The sequence below is a fragment of the Pristis pectinata genome, chromosome 5 (genome assembly GCF_009764475.1).
Source record: "Pristis pectinata isolate sPriPec2 chromosome 5, sPriPec2.1.pri, whole genome shotgun sequence".
In the NCBI taxonomy this organism is placed as follows: domain Eukaryota; kingdom Metazoa; phylum Chordata; class Chondrichthyes; order Rhinopristiformes; family Pristidae; genus Pristis; species Pristis pectinata.
This window is the reverse complement of record NC_067409.1, coordinates 6330086-6351468: the sequence shown is the minus strand read 5'-3', so window position 1 is coordinate 6351468 and position 21383 is coordinate 6330086. Positions and strand designations below refer to the sequence as shown.

The window sequence follows — 21383 nt, the reverse complement described above, 5'->3', positions numbered from 1 at the left end:
ACTCCTGTAGAGAGGATGGTAAATCTGTTTTAAGGTTTGGTGAGACTGACACTACCAGTGAGTTAGGATGTCCCACTGTGCCTAGTTTTAGCCCTACACAGCAACAAGACACTAATCACTTTGATGATGATTGTGCTTTAGACACACATAGTGCCAAGGGAGGCTCTCATCCCACACTCCAGCCCGACCAGCAGCAATGCAAGATATTCATTAAAAGGGGATGTAAATAAGCTCTTTCAGAACCTCTGAATTTCCTTCACAGTATTAGCTGGGGTTTCACGTAGTCGATGACCTCCTCGAGTCTTCAGATGCAGGCTTCTCTGCAGCAGGCACTGTGACTGCTTCCGAGTACAAGTAATCAAGAATAGGCCAACTAGAAGGCACACAGCCTATCCTGGATTACTTGAACCAGGTCTCAGTCTGATCTTCAATAGAGGACACCGCTTGATGGATGCACGTTCAGAACCAACTGGCCGACGGTTGAGACCACTGTTGCTTTAGCATTGATTCAGTATGGCACTCATAGGCAGCCAAGCAAAATATACAGTGGAAGTGGGGGATTCTATTAAAATTAGAACCAAGTCAGACAGGACAAAGGAAAAGCACTTCATGTAAAGGCTACTGGGATTCTCCAGCTAAAGGGTAACTAAGGATTGAATAAGGTCTCTAGACCAAGATGTTAATTTGTGCAATGCACAAAAAGCTGGAGAAGCTCAGTGGGTCGGGCCGCATCTATGGAGGGAAATGGACAGGCAACGTTTCGGGTCGAGACCCTTCATTGGGACTGGAAAGAAAGGCAGCAGCTGGCCAGTATAAAGAGGTGGGGGGAAGGGGTGGAGCAAAAGCTGGCAGGTGAGAGGTGGATCCAGGTGAGGGGGTTGATCGGGAGGGGGGAGAGTGGGAATGATGTCAGAATCAGAGGTGATAGGCCGAAGTGACAAAGGGCTGAAGAAGATGGAATCTGATGGAAGAAGACTGTGGACCATGGAATAAGGGCAAGGAGGTGGGGAGGGGAACCAGAGGGAGGGATGTGTGGGTGGTGGGCAGATGGAGAGGGTGGGGGAGGGGACAGAGATGGGGTGATGGGGGCCGGTGGGATAAAGGGAAAAAAAGGAACAGAGGGGAGTGGTTACCAGAAGTTAGAGAAATCGATGTTCATGCCGTCAGGTTGGAGACTACCAAGGCAGAATATGTGCTCTGTGTTCGAAGACATGGGTAATGTTTGTTAATACTTTGCATCAAACTTTGCAAATAAACTATACAGATAAGGAGGAGCAATACAAAATATTTGTAGGAATAAACATAATGAGTTTGGAAAAATCAACAGCATAAGCATCTCTGAAAGCAGGCAAATTGTCAGCCTCAATTGAAATACATCCCAGACAGTTAAGTGAAGCAAAAGAGCACACAGCAGGGTGCTGGCCATTTATTTACAATCCTTTCCAGCTACAGGTGAGGTGCCAGAGGACTGGAAAAACTCTTCATCTGGTGCCAGTGTTTAAAAGGAAAGAGAAAGTGCCAGATGGATACGGCCAGTCAGCCTAACATCTGATGGCAGGGAAATTACAGGAAAAACCCCCAGGAAGGATATAAAAGGGGATTTAGAAGGGCATGGTTAACGAAGGGCAGGCACCACGGATTCGTTAAGGGATGTCTAATCGTATTAATGAATTTTCTGAGGAGGCTAGATGATAGCAGAATGTTTGTCACTGGGAAGATTCTCTAAGGTTTTGCTCAACGTCCCACATGGCAGACTTGTCACAGAAGCCAAAGGAAAGAGGCAAGTTGAACCCAATACCAGTTCAGTTGTAGCAAGCAAAGAATAGGGATTTACAGATGTATTAGGGACTGGAGGATTGCCTGCAAGGGGATTTTACATGTTATTTACTGTTTGTGGTACATCGCAATGATTTAGATTTAATGTGGAGGGCATGACAGAGGTGTACAAGATGATAAGAGGCATAGATCGAGTGGACAGTCAGAGACTTTTTCCCAGGGCGACAATGGCTTACATGAGGGGACATAATTTTAAGGTGACTGGAGGAAGATACAAGGGGGATGTCAGGGGTAAGTTTTTTTTTACACAGAGAGTGGTGGGTGTGTGGAATGCACTGCTGGCATAGGCTGTGGGGGCTGATACATTCAGGACTTTTAAGAGACTCTTAGGTAGACACATGAATGATAGAGAAATGGGGGACTATGCAGGAGGGAAGGGTTAGATAGATCTTGGAGCAGGATAAAATGTTGGCACAACATTGCGGGCTGAAGGGCCTGTACTGTGCTGTACTGTACTATGTTCTATAAGGCTGTTTGCAAATGGTACAAAAATTGGCAGTGCAGTTCATAGCACAGAAGAGTTACAGATTTTAAGAAATTTTGAATAGACCAGTCAAATGGGCTGCTAAATGGCAAACAGAATTCAAGATGGAGAAGTGTGAGGAAATGTATTTGGCAAACAAAGAGGTAGGATACAGAAATGTAAAAGGAACAGAGGGATGTTGGAGTGGAGATCCTCTAAAGCAGCTGGGCAGGGAGGTAAGGTGGTTCTCCTCCAACTCATTCTCATCTTGTCCTTCATTGAAATATTTATATTTAGACAAAACCAGGTGAATATTCCTCGATCAAGTAAATTGACACGTAGACTGGCTGTTGGCTTTGCATACTCTTTTACGAAGCATCCAAACCAAACTACTGCCCCAAGAATGTGCACCGACAGGCAAACTTTTCATGCTTCCATTCAGTGAGATAAACTGTTAGCTTTTTTCTTTGGGAGGGGTAGTGGGTTGGAGTACAGGAGAAGGATGATGGAACATTTTCATCTGGGATCCATACAGACTGCTGAGGACAGATCCTCATTGGTGGGGGCTAAAGTTAATTCCAGTTCCTGCAGAGGTCAGAAAACTGCAGAAGCTGGAAAACTGAGACAGAGTGTTGGAAACACTCAACAAGTCAGGTAGCATTGTTGGAAAGTGAAACAGAATTAACGGCTCAGGCCAAAAGCCTTTTGCCAGAGCTGGGAAAGAGAGAAAATAAGTTAGTATTATGTTGCAGGGAGGGTGGGGGACAGATGGATAGGATGAAGAAAATCTCTCTGATCAGGTGAGCCTGCTGTGGGGATAAGCGGCAAACCAGGTTATCTGGTCAATGGGTTACTGGGGATAATTAAGGAGGGAGAATAGAGTCCTTTGTTCATTAAAGCTACGAAATGAAGGCACTGTTGGAATTGAAGAACACAAAGGAATAAAATGTAGGCTGGGCACCTCTGGAAACGTTAACTCTTTTGTTCCCCCCACAGGTCCGGACCGTCTGGGTGAGTAAGTCCAGCATTTTTGTTTTTATTCCTGCAGGGATCAGAGGTTTCCTGCAGGGTTTCCTTCCTGAAACCCCTCACCATCCCATTCTGACCAGGAGATAACCAAGACCAGGCTGATAAAACTGGGGTGGGGCTGCACCACTGTGCTATTGTAGGCTGCCAGTTAAAACTAATCCCTTTATCACATCAATGTACTTGTATTAATACAAGTGTCAATGAAATAAAATGAAAATTAGCAAGATTATGAGAGGCATACATCGAGTAGACAGCCAGTATCTTTTCCCCAGGGTTGAAATGTCTAATACCAGAGGGCATGCATTTAAGGTGAGGGGGGTAAGTTCAAAGGAGATGTGCTGGGCAAGTTATTTTTCTTTTCTTTACACAGAATGTGCTGCCTGGGATGGTGGTGGAGGCAGGTAGGATAGGGGCATTCAAGAAGCTCTTAGAACGTGAGGGAAATGGTCGGATATGGACATTGTGTATGCAGAAGGGATTAGTTTAGTTGGGCATTTTATTACTAATGTAATCGATTCGGCACAACATTGTGGGCCAAAGGGCCTGTTCCTGTGCTGTACTGTTCTATGCTCTATTACTGATTTACACAGACTGAAAAACTAACCAACAGCAGCCACCATTTGAATGACTCACATTATGATTTTTTCCATTTCAGTTTTATATCATAGTGGAAGTATGATTATGCTTCTTTGCTCAAGGTCTTGTGCGTTCCCATAGTAACTGAATTTACATTGGAGTGTCATTCAAATGGGAATTTAATAATTGCTAGCTACATTATAGCAGTACACAGTATCTAAAGTGATAACTGTCTATCAAAGTCCACCAGTTTCCACTATAACCACCCGTTTTTTCCATCTCATTTCACCTGCTGGTGAAATCCTCATCTTTTCCTTGTTACCTTTAAACACTTGACTGTTCCAATGCATTCCTGCCAACCTCCCATCTTTTGCCCCCCATAAGGCTGAGCTTATCCAGAAATTGTGTTTGTAGAGTGCATAAAAGTGGTTTCTGTATCACCCCTGCAATCATGTGCTCAATCACCTTTCTCAGCTCCTGTCCGCAGTGCCTAGATTTTAAAATTATTTTTCCCTCATGCATTCCCATCTCTGTAACCTCCTGCAGCTCTACAATCCTCAAGGTTAGTTCCTGCATTTCTGGCCTCTTACACAACCAATCCACGTCTCTAGTCCTAAACTCTGGAACTGACAAGCTAAACTTTTTATCTTCCCAAATGATTTACAGTTATGGAGCAGAGGTGCAGTTCTGGTCACCACACTATAGGAAAGATGTGACAGCACTGAAGAGGGCACAGAGGAGATTCACCAGGATGTTGCCTGGGATGGAGCATTTTAGTTACGAGGAGAGACTGGGTGTATATTTCCTGGAGCGAAGCTGGTTAAGAGGGGACATGATTGAGGTAGATAAAATTATGAGTGTACGGAGAGGGTAGCTTGCAGAGAATGTTTCCCCATGTCAGAGGTAGATAAAACTAGAAGGCATAGATTTAGGGCAAGGGGTAAAAGAGACGTAGAGGTGATATGAGGGGGATCATTTTCACCCAGAGTCATGAGTACCTGGAATGCACCACCAGAGAGTGGTGGAAGCAGAGACGTTGACAGCATTCAAAAAAATCTTTAGACGAGCTCATGAATCATCTAGGCATAAAAGGCTATGGTCCAAGTGCTGGAAGATGGGATTAATATGGATGGGTGCCCACTGGTCAGCATGGATGAGGTGGGCCGAATGGCCTGGTTCCACACTATCTGACTCTGTGGTGAGATGTCTGGTGCTTTTGGCCAACTACACAGCCACAATGACCACACATATCTGTTATGCCTCATCCCATCTCACAAATAGAGCTTGTGTGGGTTAAAATTCCTTTTGCAATCCCACCATTTTTGGAAAAATACATTCCTATTCTAATCAAACTGAACTGCACAAATGCAGGATACTCTCATTTATTTCCCCGACCACTCATTTTGTTTGTGATTTCACCTCACGGTTCCACCTTTACCTTTTAGTTCTCTACAACCTCTCAAATCTATGATCAATTGTTAACCCACAGTAGTACTTCCAGCTTGCCCAAATAGCTCAGATTCTCAGCACCACCCACGCCAGCTGGATGCACCATTCAACACTTGCTCTTCCGCACTTGGATACGTTCATTATAATTAAGGCTCCAATGTCTACTGTAAGATTCCTTACCTGGTGAACGGTCCCATCTATTTCAACAGGAACAATGAAATCAGCATTGTTAATAGGCTGTAAATAAACAAAAGTTTGTTATTACAAATCACAGCTTAAAATGCAAACTCTAATTCTGCTAATGCAGTTTGACTTCAAACGTTCATTATTTGAACAGTCTGTCTTCAATGGACCCTTATTTGCATTTGTCTTTCAGACAAGATGATTAAACCCAAGAAATGATATGTTTGAACACATGGTATTTTCCGATTTATTGCTTTCATTGTAATGATATTAACCAAGGAATTTTAAAAAAACATTTTCTAAATTGGTTATGGTAGCAGCGTGACAACTAGCACAAGGGAGCTAAGTAAGATAAAGTTAAATCAGATCCTCACAAATTGGGCCACTACCTCATTCTCAGTTTTGCCATGCGAGGTTAAATTGGTAAATTATTGTCACATGTACCGAGGTACAGTGAAAAACTTTGTTTTGCATGCCATCGATACAGATCATTTCATCACAACAGTGCATTGAGGTAGTACAAAGGAAATCAGTAACAGAATGCAGAATGAAGTGTTACAGTTACAGAGAAAGTGCAGAGCAGGCAGACAATAAGGTGCAAGACCATAACGAGGTAGATTGTGAGGTCAGTCCATCTCATCGCACTGGGGAACTGTTCAATAGTTTTATCACAGAAGCTGCCTTTGAGCCTGGTGGTATGTGCCTTCAGGCTTTTGTACCTTCTGCCCGATGGGAGAGGGGAGAAGAGAGAATGTCTGGGGTGGTGGGGTCTTTGATTATGTTGGCTGCTTTACCGAGGCAGCAAGTGTAGATGGAGTCCATGGAGGTTAACCCTCCATTTGCCTTAGACATGCTGAGGAATGGGTTTGAGGAATCTTATGTGGTGACAGGGAAAGGCACTGGCAGGTGGGTGAATTGCTGGAGTGCATGAATTCAGTAAGACAGTGGCTGACCTTTACTTTAAAAGCTTCATCCATCTGCCTCCTGACAGCAGATCATTTGAAAGCATTTGTACGAACAGAAAAATTGGTGAATAAAGGAATGATCCTTCTTGCATGTGGGATTGATCTGCGGGGTGACTGTTGGAAAACACCCGCACCTTCTTGTAGAGGTGTCACGCCATGCTGAATTTTCATTCATTTAAGCCTCAGTCTGACTAATAAATAGTATCTCTGACAACAGGTCTTTATAAAGTATGAGCTCAATCAAATTGTAGGGCAAAAACATGCATCTGGAGAGAAGAATTTTAGCAATGGACTGGGGCTGTACAGCAAGGAGTGAAAGAAAAAAAATTGAATCTTTCTGTATGAACTCAGAGCCTTTCAAAGTATTAAGAGGCTCGATAGTGTGGTTGCAGAAAAAGATTTCCATGTGGGGGACTCCATAAGTAACAAATCAAATAAAGAATTCAGCAGAAGCCTCCTTACTCAGGAGAACACATACAATGCGAAACATTACACAGGGAGATGGATAAGATAGATAGTTTTAACAGGATGCTGGATGAAGGAGAATCTTTATATAGTGGAAGGAGACCAAATTGTAGCACCGACCAATTTGGGCTACTGCTTGCTTTGTGTTCACCTTCACAGATCAAGCAACGTTCAAACAGGTACAGAACTTGGGATCAACTTGCAAGGCTCAGTTATGGACTTTTACTACTAATACAGTCATTCAGCTTTTTCCTTATCCCTTAAACCTGAAGTAATTCAAAACTCTGCTGCCTATGACTTAATTCCGGCCAGGTCACTCTCACCCATTACTTCTGCACTTGTTGACCAGTACAGACGATTCCTGTGTTACAGCCATTTGGGTAATGGAAACCTGCCTTGACAGAATTCACAAATCACTACCCAAAAATTTGAGGTACGGAATAAAATTCACTCTCATGTGAAAAAGATTAAATAAATCAACACAATTTTTTTTCCGACCTGCTACTTGACGTGTGTGCAGATGAAGTGGGTTCACGTTACGGAAAATCATGATACAGACCACTTTCAAGGAACACAATCTCCACCGCACCTGTAATACGGGGGTCACCTGTACTTGCTGTAACTTAAGCAATTCCTCCATTTCAAAATTCTCCACAAAACTTTAGACCCCTCCATGGGATTGCACACCCTTCCCACACTCACCCCCCACCCTGCTTCTCTAGCCCTCCCCTCTTTCTAATCTATTAAAATCAGAGATATATGCCTTTCTGCAATTTTGGCTTCTTGCTGATCCCCGAATTTAACCACTCCACTGGGTCTACAGCTGGTTCACCCCAAGCTCAGGAATTTCCTCCTTAAATTTCCACCACTATGTCAAGGATCACTTTCAGGCCTTTTTCTTCAATAATCTGCTATAATGAATACAAAACTTGAGACGTCATGAGACAGGTGTACAAAACATAAGTGAGACCACACTTGGAGTACTGTGTGCAGTTCTGGTTACCTAGCTATAGGAAGGATGTCATTAAGCTGGAAATGGCACAGAAAAAATTCACAAGGATGTTGCCAGGACTGGAGGGCTTGAGTTACAAGGAGAGATTGGATAGTCTGGGACTGTTTCCCATGGAGTGTAGGAGGCTGATGGGTAACCTGATAGGAGGTTTATAAAATCATGAGGGGCATAAATGGAAGTCGCTGTGTGAAGGCAGGTATCAGGACCACTAAGCAGCTAAAATGCAATTTCCCAAGTTCTGACTGATGACTTTGACAGCAGCATTGAGACAGATGCAGAGCCAGGTGAGGGCGCCCCATACTCACTCAACAGCAAGATGCCTTCATATTAGTTGCTGGATGGTAGCCACTTCTGCAGGATTTTCACACCACAGTATAATGGCAGCTATTTGCTTCAAAAGCAGGCCTTCCAGTTAGCCTGCATAGCTGGAGACTGTAACAACGTGCAAGTATTTGAACTGATTCTTTTCATTAACGTCATTCATTCAAGTTGTTTAGGGTAATTGCTCCAAATGTTCTCACCCGTTAAAAATATTATTTACTTAAATACACAAGGCGAAGGTGAAGGAGCTGGAAACACCTTATGGAGGATATCACGGAGGTCAGAAATTTCAGGTTTAGTACAATCCGAAAGTAGGGCCGTACATTTAAACCAAGCAAACTATGAGGGTGAGGCAATGGTAGATTGAGTAACTACATTAAAAGGTATGCCAGTAGAGAAACAATGGCTAACATTAAAGATTTAATGCGTTTTTTTTTAAAAAAACAAATACGTATTCATTTAGTGCACAAATGCCTGAGAGGAAATGTGCTCCTACTGTGCCTAATATGAGAAGTTAAAGTTAGTATTAGATCAAAGAAAAAACTGTATAATGGTTCAGAAAAAAAACACAGCAAGCATGAATTGGGCAAAAGAGGATGAACGCATTGGCAAGGGAAAGTAGAATACAAGAGTGATCAAGTGGGAAATAAATGCAGACTAAAAATTCTCTACATATGTAAAAAGAATTTAGCAATTGTTAAAGCAAGTCCCTAACAAACTGAAACAGGAGGGATTATATGAGGATTAAGGAAGTGGCAGAGAAATTAAATATTTAGCACCTGTCTTCACAGAAGAAGATACAATAAATATCCTACAATTGGTGAAGATATCTTACTGCAATTATATAGGTCCCAGGTGAGACTCCTGGGCAAGGTAAGGAGATACTTGCAAGAGGAGGAATGGAACAAAGGTTCACCAGATTGAGAGCTGGGATGGAGGTATTGTCCTGAGGGCAGACTAGGCCTATAGTCTCTGGAGTTTAGAAAATGGGAGGTGATCTTATTGAAACATACAAAATTCTTACAGGATTGACAGGGTAGATGCAGGGATTAGGTTTCCTTGGCTGGGGTGTCAAAAAGAGACCAACCAGCCTTCCAAGACTAATGGCAAAAAATTTCTTTACCAAGATTGTGCTGAATCTTTGGAACTCCCTACCAAAACCGCTGTGGAGACCTGGGTCACTAAGCATATTCAAGATAGAAGTCAATAGATCTCTTGATTTTTAAAGAGGTCAGTGGAGGAAAGTGGCACTGGGGTAAAAGATTAGCTGGGATACTAGTAAATGGCCAAACAGGCAGGGGAAGGAAGGAGGGCAGTGAATGGCCGACTCCTGCTTCTACTTCCTCACATCTTTAAATGAAGGCTTACATTTCTATAGCAATTTGTGATCCTTTTGGGAAATTCCAAAATGCTTTAGAGCTAATGCAGTATTTTTACAGTGTGGTCACCACTGTAGGGTAGAAAACACGGTACACAATTTGGCCACAGCAAGTTCCCAAAACAGCAATGTGGTAATGTTCAGATAATGTGCTTTAGCGAGAAATAATGGCAAGGACACTGGCTCCTGCTTCTCAAGATAGTTCCACTGGTCCTTTCATCTGAGAAAGCAGACCTTTCAATGTTTCACCCAAACTACAGCACCTGCAGCAGTGCCGCTTTCCCTGAATGTTGTACAGGACTGTCAAGTAGATTTTTGGGATTGTGTGTCTGGAATGAGGAGGGGATCACGGTGCTCATGGAGCCACAGGCGATAAAACATAAAGGTTGTTGGCTTTTGTCAGGGCTTTGCCCTGCACGAGGAAGGGATTAGTTACTGAGGTAAGATGTTCTACAGTTCTGAAGTCTTAAGGTCACAGATTTGAGAGTAGATGATGTGGTCAACCATGAGGATGTTGAGAGGGTACATGCAGTTAGGACGTGTATCTTAGAAAAACAAAAAGCTCAAGAAGTGCCAACCATAGTCACATGAATAAAATGGAGGAAGAAAGTCTGGAATAATGAAGTGGAGCTGTGGGGGGCAATGTAATGAGAGAGGCACCAGCAGATCTGCCACCAAAACAGCGGTGTATCAGGTTTTTGAGAGTGAATGGTTTTCGAAGGGAAAAGTTGCCCGCTTTGGGGACAAATTGCTTGTGATTTGCACATGAGAGGTTAAAGTTAAAAGACAGCTTTCAACATGACAATAGCTTCTCAAGTGTGAGCATCAGAAAAGTGTGCATTTATCAAGTGTGAGCATGAATAAAGAAATTTGACTCCTTCCAGCAACAGTTTTAACTCAGAACAGTACAGCACTGGAACAGGCCATTCAGCCCACGTCTGCGCCAAACACAACACCGAATTAAACTAATTCTCTTCTGCCTGCACCTGATCCATATCCCTCCACATTCATGTGCCCATCTAACGGCCTCTTAACTCCTGCTTCCACCAATCCCATTACTGGCACCCACCACTCTGTGGAAAAAAAAACTTGTTTCACACATCTCCTTTCAATTTTCCCTCTCTCATCTTAAATGCACGTCCTCTGGTATTTGACATTTCTACCCTGGGAATAAGATTTGGACTGTCTACCCAATCTAAGCCTCTCATAATCTTTTAACCTCTATCAGATCTCCCCTCAGCCTCCGACACTCCAGAGAAAACCATATTTGCCCAAACTCTCCTTATAGCTCATACCCTCTCATCCTGGTAAACCTCTTCTGCACCCTTTCCAAAGCCTCCACATCCTTTCTGTAATGGGGTGACCAGAAATGCACACAGTACTCCACATGCAGCTCAACCAAAGTTTTATAAAGCTGCAATACAGCTTCCTGACTTTTATACTCAATGCCCCAACCAATGAAGGCAAGCATGTCGTACGCCTTCTTTATCATCCTATAAATTTTATTCTGACTTTAATGAATTGTTACTGGATGCTTTATTCCATTCATTTAACAAAAAAGGATTGAAGTTAGACTGAGATGATGGTTCCTGTTTACTGTAAAAGAACTCTGCAGTGAATTGAATGTCCCTAACCAGTGAGTTTACAGCTCAGTAAGAAAAGTAGCAGTGTCAGTTCTGTCTGAGTGCACTCAGTCCCCGAATTGTCTCTGGTACCTGGAGGAGAGTGAAATGGGAAAGGGTGAAGCCTGATGGCCAGATGACTAGGAGGTGATTTAATTGGGATATCCGAGAATGTTATTTGACAGGGTAGAGAGAAAGCTCTTCAGCTGGGGAAACCCAGAACAAGCCAGCCCGTGGGGATGATGTCAGGAGGCACTTCTTCACACAAAAGGATAAAGGAAACCTGGAATTCGATCTCCAAAAAGATCTTCGGTCTATTGAAAACTTCAAAGTTGCAACTGCTAGCATTTTGTTAGAAAGTTGAGATGTGGACAGAACACGATCTCATTGATCGGTAGAACACACTCAGGGGGGTGAGTATAAGACCACTGAACACGAGTCCTCCTCCTCAGAACACATCCTCATTTGGCCCTTGTAAGCTCCCTGTGGGTGGCACGCCTCACTGGAAGAGGTGAGTGCCAGAATCACTTCTCAAATGCTAGTCAACACTTCCAGAAATAAAGCTTAAAGGGAGAAATGTGTGGGTGAGGCTTCTGCAGACTCAGATATTTGTGAAAAAATTCCACTCTTTCTAAGCTTCTAAAGATGTGCAGCAGTATCACTGTAGTTCCAGTGATGCCTATAAACTGTGTGGGTTAGAATTTATTCCCTGAAATATTTAAAACAAAATAAAAATTCAAATGAAACTTGTTCAAGGATCTGTTGACAATGTGGAACTTGCTGTTATATGGAGTCGTTCAGGAAAATAACACTGATGTGCTTCAGGATAAGGTCACTAAGTATATGATAAGGAACAGAACTAGTGGCTCTAATGTATTCCAAGACACTATGTAATTACGATAAAACTTTACTCTTGTACTGCAATTCCATTGTAAAAAACAGGATTGTGCACTATTTGGTTTCTTAACCTCTTCAAATTTTTATGACCCACGTACAAGGACACCCAGGTCGCTCTGAATAATGACGTATCCCTGATTATCATTTGAAGTATATTTTGCCTTTCTATTTCTCTTATCAAAGTGGGACACTTCACATGATATCCATCGACCAAGTTTTTGTCTGCTCACTTGACCTTATTAAAACCTTTGCAGAGTCTGTGTCCTCCTCTGAGTCTACATTCCACATAGCTTTGTATGACAGCAAATTTGGATACTTTAGATCCGATCTTCAAATCTAAGTTATTGACGGTGACTACAAAAGCTGAGCCTAAGCACAGGTCTATATGGTACCCACTATTTGACAGCCTACTATCCTGCTTCTCTGTCCACGAACCTACCTTTTATGCACGCTGCTAAACCAACCCTATTATGCTGATATTGGGCAATGACCTTGTGTGGCAACATATCAAGAAAAATGAAAATCTAAGTACACATGGTCCTCTCTTATTCTTTACCCATCTGGCACATTAACTTCCACTGAGACTGGGCTCACTATCTGTGCACTTCTGTCCTCTCCACATCATTCCATAATACAGTATAATGTGCACAAATGTGAGGTTATCCACTTTGGTGGCAATAACAAGAAGGCAGGCAATAGAAAAGTGGGGAGGTGTAACAAGACTGGGCTGTTCTTGTGCATAGGTACAGCAGCCAATTAAGGTGGCGAATTGTATGCTGGCCTTCATAGTGAGAGGATTAGAGCAAGGATGTCTTGCTGCAATTGTGTTAGCTTTGGTGAGACTCTGCCTTTGAGCATTGTATGCAGTTTTGGTCACCTCATCTAACGGAGGATGGTCTTGCCATGGAGGGAGTGCAGCAAAAGATTCACCAGATTAATTCCTGGCACTGCAGGACTGACTTATGAAAAGAGATTGGGTCAATTAAGCTTATATTCACTAGACTTTAGAAGAGTGAGGGGGAATCCTACAGAATTCTAACAGGACTGACCAGATTAAATGCAGGAAGGATGTTCTCAATGGCTTGGGAGTCCAGGACCAGTAGTTACAGGCTAAGGATAAGGGGGAAGCCCTTTAAAACTGAAATGAGGAGAAACTACTTCTTCCAAGGAGTGGTGAACCTGTGGAATCCTCCAACACAGAAAGCAATTGAAGCCAAATCATCAAATATATTCAAGTTAAAATATTGTTCAGGGCTAGAGGGATCAAGGAACAAGGGGAGGAAGCTGGAAGAGGGTACTGAATTTGGATGATTAGTCTTGAATGATATTGAATGACAGAACAGGTTTAAAGGGACACATGGCCTACAAATGCTCTTATTTTCTGTTTCTAAGTTTCTATAACCAACAGCTGTCGGTGACCTTCTCACTGTTAGGAATGCCTGGTGAAGGAAGCAATGAATGATCGGTGTAGACTGGACACTGCACTCCCCTTCTCCCAGACTGGAAATGCCTGAGCAGGCAGTGAGGATGTGCCTTCATGGCAGTGTGTCTGACACATTTCCCTGTGTACTTTTGTAAAATTACAGGTGTAACCCACATCCTACTACTTGCGTGAAATGACTCTCAGCTACTCCAGTGTACCATTGGAAACCTGGATTAACCAGAACATGTATTTATAGTTGGTCTTTAAAGCAGCAAAGCACCCCAAACACCTCAATAGGAATGTAATTACCAAATCTGACAATAAGCAATATTAGGACATATTGGGACAGGTAACCAAAACAGGGTCAAAGAAGTAGAAGCATCTCAAAGGAGCAGAGAAAGGTTGAGGTGCAGTCAATTAGAGAGGGAATTGCAAGGTTCATGCTTGGCTGCTGAAGGCACTGTGACTAATGCTGAAGCAATTAAACAGTCTGAGAACTGAAGGAGAGCAGTGTTCTTCAGGCAGATAATGCGGTCTGATTTCAAGTGTAAACTTGGAGAGAGGGAGAGGGAGAGAGGGAGGGAGGGGGGGATAGAGATGAACAGAAGGACATGTTTACAGGGAAGACACAGTATGGTGAGAGATAGCTCATGGAAGCGCAAACATTCCCAGGGGATAAATGGGATGGATGGCCTGTTTCTGTGCTACAAATTCAATGTAGTACCATGATTGTAAACTCGTTTCAATTAATGCCCAATTTCTATAATTTCCTATAGGCCTAACATCCTCCTAGATACCCGGGTTTCTCCACCGTGAATCTTGTCCATGCTGAGCCACCTAATCGCTCAGGTACTACAGCTGGCATCAGTATTTCCCAGTTAAGCGAACTACACCATAGAGGCCTGGTGATGAGGGGTGGTGTTGAGTGCTGGAAGGTTAAACAATCTGCTGACACAATGACAGACATTTGGGATAAATCTCCCAATCTCCGTAAACACTTTGGATACAGGATCATTTAAGTGACCTGCAAGTCTGTATGACACAGTGGCTCATTGTTACAGGAGAGAAGGGATTATGGCCAAGGAACAAATAACACCACAAGGCAACGACAAACACAAAAACACAACTGGTCACACTGACCCGGGCTCTGACAGAATACCTGGTATCACAGTAATGACTGTTTATTTTTGTCAGGTAGCTAAGGGCTCAAATTTAGTAAACCCCAGGATTCTTTACCTGCCAATAACATGTCCATGAAGTAGAATATTTGAGATGAAAGTAAGTACTTGCAGATTGAAAATAACAGCAGAGGGCAAGTATCAGCACTTGATTTAAGCAACTGAGAGAAGTATGACAACTGAGTCTTCACCAGCTAGTAAGACACTAATTACCTGTGCAACAAATCCCCTGGCCACAACACGAGGCGGCTTATGACTATAATTTAGAAGGTTTAAGACTCAACTTGTGAACAGCTTGGGCTCCATTCTGGTTTTAACCTCAGTCAACATACAATAAGTGCCTCAGGAAACACACAGTATTATAACGTGAACTTGGGCATGTTTTATTCAGGTTCCTTTCAGACATTGGCAGGCAGTCAACTGAGTTTACATGAGCTGTTTCGAGACAGGATGGAATATCTGATATTGAATGAAATCCTTTGTTTATGTGCTGGAGAGGTTTTATTTTCTTCCTTCTCTGGTGATTTCCTTTTACATTTGTCATGGTGGAAGAGGGTTTAGAACTGAGGAATGGAAATCCCCAAATTTGAGATCTGATTTGGTCAGAATCAACAAAGCCCAATACAAAGGCAGGCACAGTAGTGTAGCGGTTAGCGTAACGTTATTACAGCGCCAGCGACCCGGGTTCAATTCTGGCCGCTGTCTGTAAGAGTTTGTACGTTCTCCCCGTGTCTGCGTGGGTTTCCTCCGGGTGCTCCGGTTTCCTCCCACATTCCAAAGATGTGCGGGTTAGGAAGTTGTGGGCATGCTATGTTGGCACCGGAAGTGTGGCGACACTTGCGGGCTGCCCCCAGAACACTCTATGCAGAAGATGCATTTCATTGTGTTTCTCGACGTACATGTGACTAATAAAGATATCTACTTGAGCAAATCACCCTCTACTGTTATATTAACATTGCAGAACCTCAGATACAGGCTGTCCCCGGTAACACATGGGGTTCTGCTTTTGCAGACGTCCGCAAGTCGATTTCATCCTTCAGTTGGAAAATAAACAAAAATCATTCAATATGGTAACCATACCTCCACAGTATTGTAATGAATAACATCAAAAGCACACAAGACTGATAAGGAGCAGTTACTAAAGATGGAGAGAAATAGAGTGAGCGCGAGTGCGCAAAGCATTATGTACATCGGACTTTTGAATGTAATAATATTATGGGAGCTTGCTCATATGTGGGGGTGTCCACAAGTTGGATGTTTGTAACCTTGGGATGGCCGGTATCCTTTACAATCTATGATTAATGCAAATTTATATGCAAATTTTAAATGTTGTGTTCATGTCCAAATTTACCAAGACTAGCATTGGTTGGGAATGCCACTGACTATATGTACAGTGCAGATAGCAAGACAGTACTTTCGTAACATTTCTGTGAGGGGGGCCGTAGATTTGTACATAGGTAAAGAATTTATTGCTAACCCAGTAGAAGTGCCGGTTGAGGACTGAGAGAGAAGTTATTAAATTATCCTACGTTTAGACACCACACAAACAAGAAGGTTCAGCCAAATCATTCATACTGTGACCCTTTGATATATAGTAGCTGTCCAATTACTCCCACTGTTGCTTTGTTCCCCCAATAGCCCTGCACATTTCCTCCTTTATCTATCCAATTCCCCACCTTTACTTTTCCCCATTGTCTCCATAAGTACCATCCTCAACCATTAAAAGAACACTTGTATGTTGTGGAATTAAATCTGGACCATTTTGAACAGTCTAAGAATCTTAAACTGCAAAACTACTCAAGCCTCAAGCATTATCAAGCTACAAAATCTGTAATTCCAAATTGCACTGTTGTTTACAAATCATGCATCCCCTTGCAGTAGGCATGAGATTGATAGAGTGAGAGTTGAACACTTTAAGTTATCAAAAAATACATAATAAAGAACAAAGATTGAACAAAGAACTTGCAGTACCTTAAAGGAACTATGTACTAAGGTTTCATCTAAGTCGATCACTACACATTTCTTTCCAACATCAGATACTCTCATCTCTGGTAAGAGGTATTTGGCTGGAGGCTAAAGGAGAAAAAAAAACAAAGGGCAAACAAAAACACAAATAAAAATAAAACCGGATTGATATAACAGGACATACATTGCTGTAATTCTATAAAACAAACTAGTAGCTGCAAAAATCAGAGATCCGAACTGCTGAGACCCAGATAGGCTACAGAATAATCATTTCATTAACAAACATGCACAGCCTCTTCAATGGATAGTTCAGTCTCTGCAAGGCTGTGACCAGATTTCAGATAAAAATTCTCATCAAATCAAAAACTCAAGACTCCCTCCTGAGCACTTTTAGCTAGGACGTATTATTACAGAGTTATGGTGTCATTCTGGTAGTTTTCTCCACACTTTTCCTCTTCTGTTTAGGTTGCATTCTCAGGTCTACCCACCCTTTCAGCCTTCCCCAGACCACAACTGGTTGACTCCGTCACCCCCACTCGGCACAAAACAGAAACTCTTGATTTGAGTTGCTCTCATTTTCCTCCCTGCTCCCCATTTAATTCCCCAAGACTGACAGAGGGGAAAGGAACTACATGGGCTGGGGCTGGGAACTTGCAAGGCTTCATGTTGCTGGTCTTGAGTCATTGTCCTGACACCAATACATGCCAACACTCAAAACAGATAATATTCTTTAAAGAAAATCCAACAATTTGAAAACACCGACTCCTGAGTCCATGCCGCACATTTGTTCTCTGGAACCTACCCACTGTGGCCAATGTGAGCGCTCAAGTGACAGAGTGTGCGACTAAGGCTATTCAATCACAAAATGCATTCCTTTCTGTGCAGTTCTGGTCGGCCCTGTCATAGGAAGGATATGGAGGCTTTGGAGGGAGTCCAGAAGAGGTTTACCAGGATGCTGCCTGGATTAGAGGGTATGAGCTGTAAGGAGAGGTTGAACAAATTTGGATTGTTTTCTCTGGAGCATCGGAGGCCGAGGGGAGACCTGATAGAGGTTTATAAGATTAGGAGAGGTATAGATAGACTGCCAGAGTCTTTTTTCCAGGGTAGAAATGTCAAGTACTGGAGGACATGCATTTAAGGTGAGGGGGGAATGTTTAAAGGAGATATGCTAGGCAAGTTTTTTGTTAAACACAGAGTGGTGGGTGCCTGGAACAAGTTGCCAGGGGAGTGGTGGAGACAGATACGACAGTGGTGTTTAAGAAGCTGTTAGGTAGACACATGAATATGCAGGGAATGGAGGGATATGGATCATATGCAGGCAGAATAGAATTAGTTTAATTCAGCATTGACTTTGGTGCAGACATTGTGGGTTGAAGGACCCGTTGCTGTGCTTCGATGTTCTCACCTGATGAAGACACAAACACAGTTCCCATTTATTTATTCTCAGCTCTCTGTTATGGTGAGCCACCTGCTTGCACCACTGCAATTTATAGGTTTAAGGTGAGAGGGGAAAGATTTAAAAGGGACTTGAGGGGCAACTTATTCACACAGAGGGTGAACAAGCTGCCAGAGGAAGTGGTTGAGGCAGGTACATTAACAACATTTAAAAGGTACTTGGTACATGTTACAGAAGTCCAAGGATAGGAAAGATTGAGAGATATGGGCCAAATATGGGAAAATGGGACCAGCTCAGATGGGCACCTTGGTCAGCATGGACAGTTGGGATGAAGAGAGTGGACTCATAGATTCCCCAGTTGCCATGGTGGGATTCATATTAATACCTCAAAATAATTAGTCCAGATCTTTGGATTACTAGTTCAGTAATATAATCACTAAGCTAGTTTATTCTCAAGTCCATTACTAGGTTAATTTCCCATCCTTCCACCACCCCATACCCCTCCTCCACAACTCCAAACCTGGACACTGAGCCATGTAGCAGTGACCTAGCATATAAGACTTGATCACTTAGCTGCTGAGCAAGTCTGCAGCAGACACCTAATCAGAAGACATCAGTTATTAGAGGATGAACTTCACTGATGATAAGCTCAGCACGGAGACACAGAAGGAGAGAATGGTCGAGTTGCTACTGTTTTAGCAATGGGCCTAAATTCCACCATATTATTCATGAATACACACAATCACCGGCAATACTCAGCAGGCCAGTGCCAATCACATAATCAGAAATAATTTTTATTTACTTTATGCATTTTATTTCTTTTTTTCTTGTTTGGTTCATTTTAGTAATATTTTTGCTCATTACTGAAATATAATCTCTGTGCCCTTTACATCTTGAAACAAGATGGAATTTCATTAGGGACGAGCTGGAGCTTTCAGTTTCCACAAGAAGAATGAAGCATAAGTGACCCTTTTAGCCCTGTAGTAGTTTCTGATGGAATGCGTGCAGCTATTGCGAATGGCCTTGAAAATTGCTTCCACCCTCAAGCCTGAAAAATCAACCAAAATGCGGAAGAGAAGGATAAACTTAGAAAACCCATAAAAAAAGATAGATTTGTGCTCATGTGGTTTCTTTTTTTTAGAACCACCAGATATTTTCAAATTAAAAATTGAAGAATGTAACGTTTTTAATTTAGCATCTTTATCTTTAATTACTTGTAGTAATTATGCCAATGTACCTTGGATTTCCCATTTGAAATAATTAATGGGACAAGTCTTTAAGTAAAAGCACCATGCCGACAAACTTAAGTCACAGTATCAAGCTTATGAGGAACTGAAATCCCAAGGTGTCACCTTAGATTGGTTTCTGCTCCTTGAAAGAATTAGCCTCTGGTCTGGGTTTCTGCAGTTAAGAGCACTGACCTCAGCAGAATGACGCTTGATAACAAAAACAGTCTTACCATATATTGCTCCTAATGTACGTGGGTGGAACATCAATGTAATAAAAACTAGAAATTCATTCATTGAGAATGTACAAAGTCAGACAGCTACAATTTAACACTCAACAGCATTTCATAAGTACAGGATATAGAGGTCTGAAACTGGATGTTTTTTTTAATTCACCTCCGCCAAACTCCAGCTCTTGAACACCATACCCCCCCCCCCCCCAACACACATCTTCCAACTAAAATCTGGGAAAGTTGTTTTTGTTTTAATCACATTCTAGTTAGTTTGTTTCCATGGTATCAGGACCCCAAATAACAAAGTTATGTCATGCTATTAACCAAATCAACATCCAGTGTGGTTAGTGTAAATCATTTTGGATAAATACAATTTCTCAAAAAAAAGAGTTTGCAAAACTAAGGAGCAGAAAAAAGCAGATGCAGGAGAGAGCAAGAGTGAGGGCGTTTACTTTGCTTCAAATAAAACATGAATTTCATTTCTTTACTGGTAAAGGGGTGGGCACGGTAGTGGTGTGTGATTGGCCAAGTGCTGGGTACCTGCAGTGGTGTGACTGGCGGGTATGACAGTGGCACGATCAGCCAAGGGGGGGGCGGGCACGACTGGCGCGATCGGCCAAGGGGGACTGGTACGACAGTGGCGCGATTGGCCAAGGGGCGGGTACCACAACACATGCATATATGGCGACACCCCCATCCTCGCTCCTGAAAATAACGCAAGATGGAAAAAAAAATTCTAGTCCTAAGAAAGAAAACACAAAGTTAACGCAGAATAAACAAACTATACATTTAATATTGTCTCAGTACACCTCTGAATACTGTCACTCCAACAGAAGCCAAGGTTGTTTAGGATCATGCGGTGGTTAAATGGATTAGGATATATACAGCTCTGCGCTGGGTTACCAGGAGTCAAATACCCAGTGGGTTGCCCACAAGCAGTTTGAAAGCATGCAAGATGGTCAGAACAGAAAATGAAGTAATACATACACCGGGACTGGGGATGACCTGCACCTGGTCAGACTGGAGAACAAAACAAAACAGACAAAAAAGGAAAAGTTCCAATCAATATGCAACAAGAAAATATTTTTGAAGAAAATAAAATTAACCAATGTCAAAGATGGCTCCTTTTAACCTGCTCTTTAAGAAACGGGTGCATACACAGGGTATGTTGGAGAGAGTGATGCAATCAGATTTTGCCCTCTATACCACCAGGCACACAATTTACATGGGTGCAGAAATGAAGATAGTGGCCATAGAATGCTCAGCACCAGGAAAGGACTGCTTTAAACTCTGTGCTCCTGAGCCAGACTCTCAGCTGTAATCAGGATTGCTCATGTAAACTTAGGCATTGTTGAATGATGAGTGAACTGAAAATATTTCATACTTAAATCATAATGTACTGGATCTGGAAATAGCCCAAGATGTAAACATTTGCTGAAAGACAGGGAGGGAGCAAACAAAAGGGGTGGAGGAGAGAGAAAGAGACGAGGGGAAGAGTAAGGGGCAGAGGAAAGAGAAATCGACAGAGAGAAAGGGGAATAGAAGAACAAGGGGAAGGGGGGGAAGGGAAGGATAAGGGGGTGTGGGGGAGAAAAATGGATGGAGGAGAAAATTGAGGAAAAAAAGACAAAGGATAAGTATGAGAGAGAAAGGGGAGCAGAGAGGAGGGGAGGGCAGTGGGGGACCTGGGAAGCAGATAGGGCATAAAGATTAAGGAAGTTAAATAACAGATAAAACAACAAACAGAAGAACTATCAGTAAATCAT

At 42.5% G+C, this 21383-nt stretch overlaps 1 protein-coding gene across 3 annotated transcripts in view; it reads right to left on the bottom strand.

Moving 5' to 3' along the window:
• The window catches only part of ctdspla (CTD (carboxy-terminal domain, RNA polymerase II, polypeptide A) small phosphatase-like a), a 163040-nt gene that overhangs the window by 18550 nt on the left and 123107 nt on the right, over window positions 1-21383 (bottom strand). Inside the window, exons 3-5 of one of the 3 annotated variants that reach the window (XM_052015549.1) lie at window positions 20605-20637; window positions 16769-16870; window positions 5534-5590 (exon numbers count right to left, since the gene is read on the bottom strand). In XM_052015549.1, the coding sequence (XP_051871509.1) occupies window positions 5534-5590; window positions 16769-16870; window positions 20605-20637 (192 nt within the window). The remainder of the gene's footprint in view (window positions 1-5533; window positions 5591-16768; window positions 16871-20604; window positions 20638-21383) is intronic. The other 2 variants (XM_052015550.1, XM_052015551.1) reach the window with 2 other exon arrangements.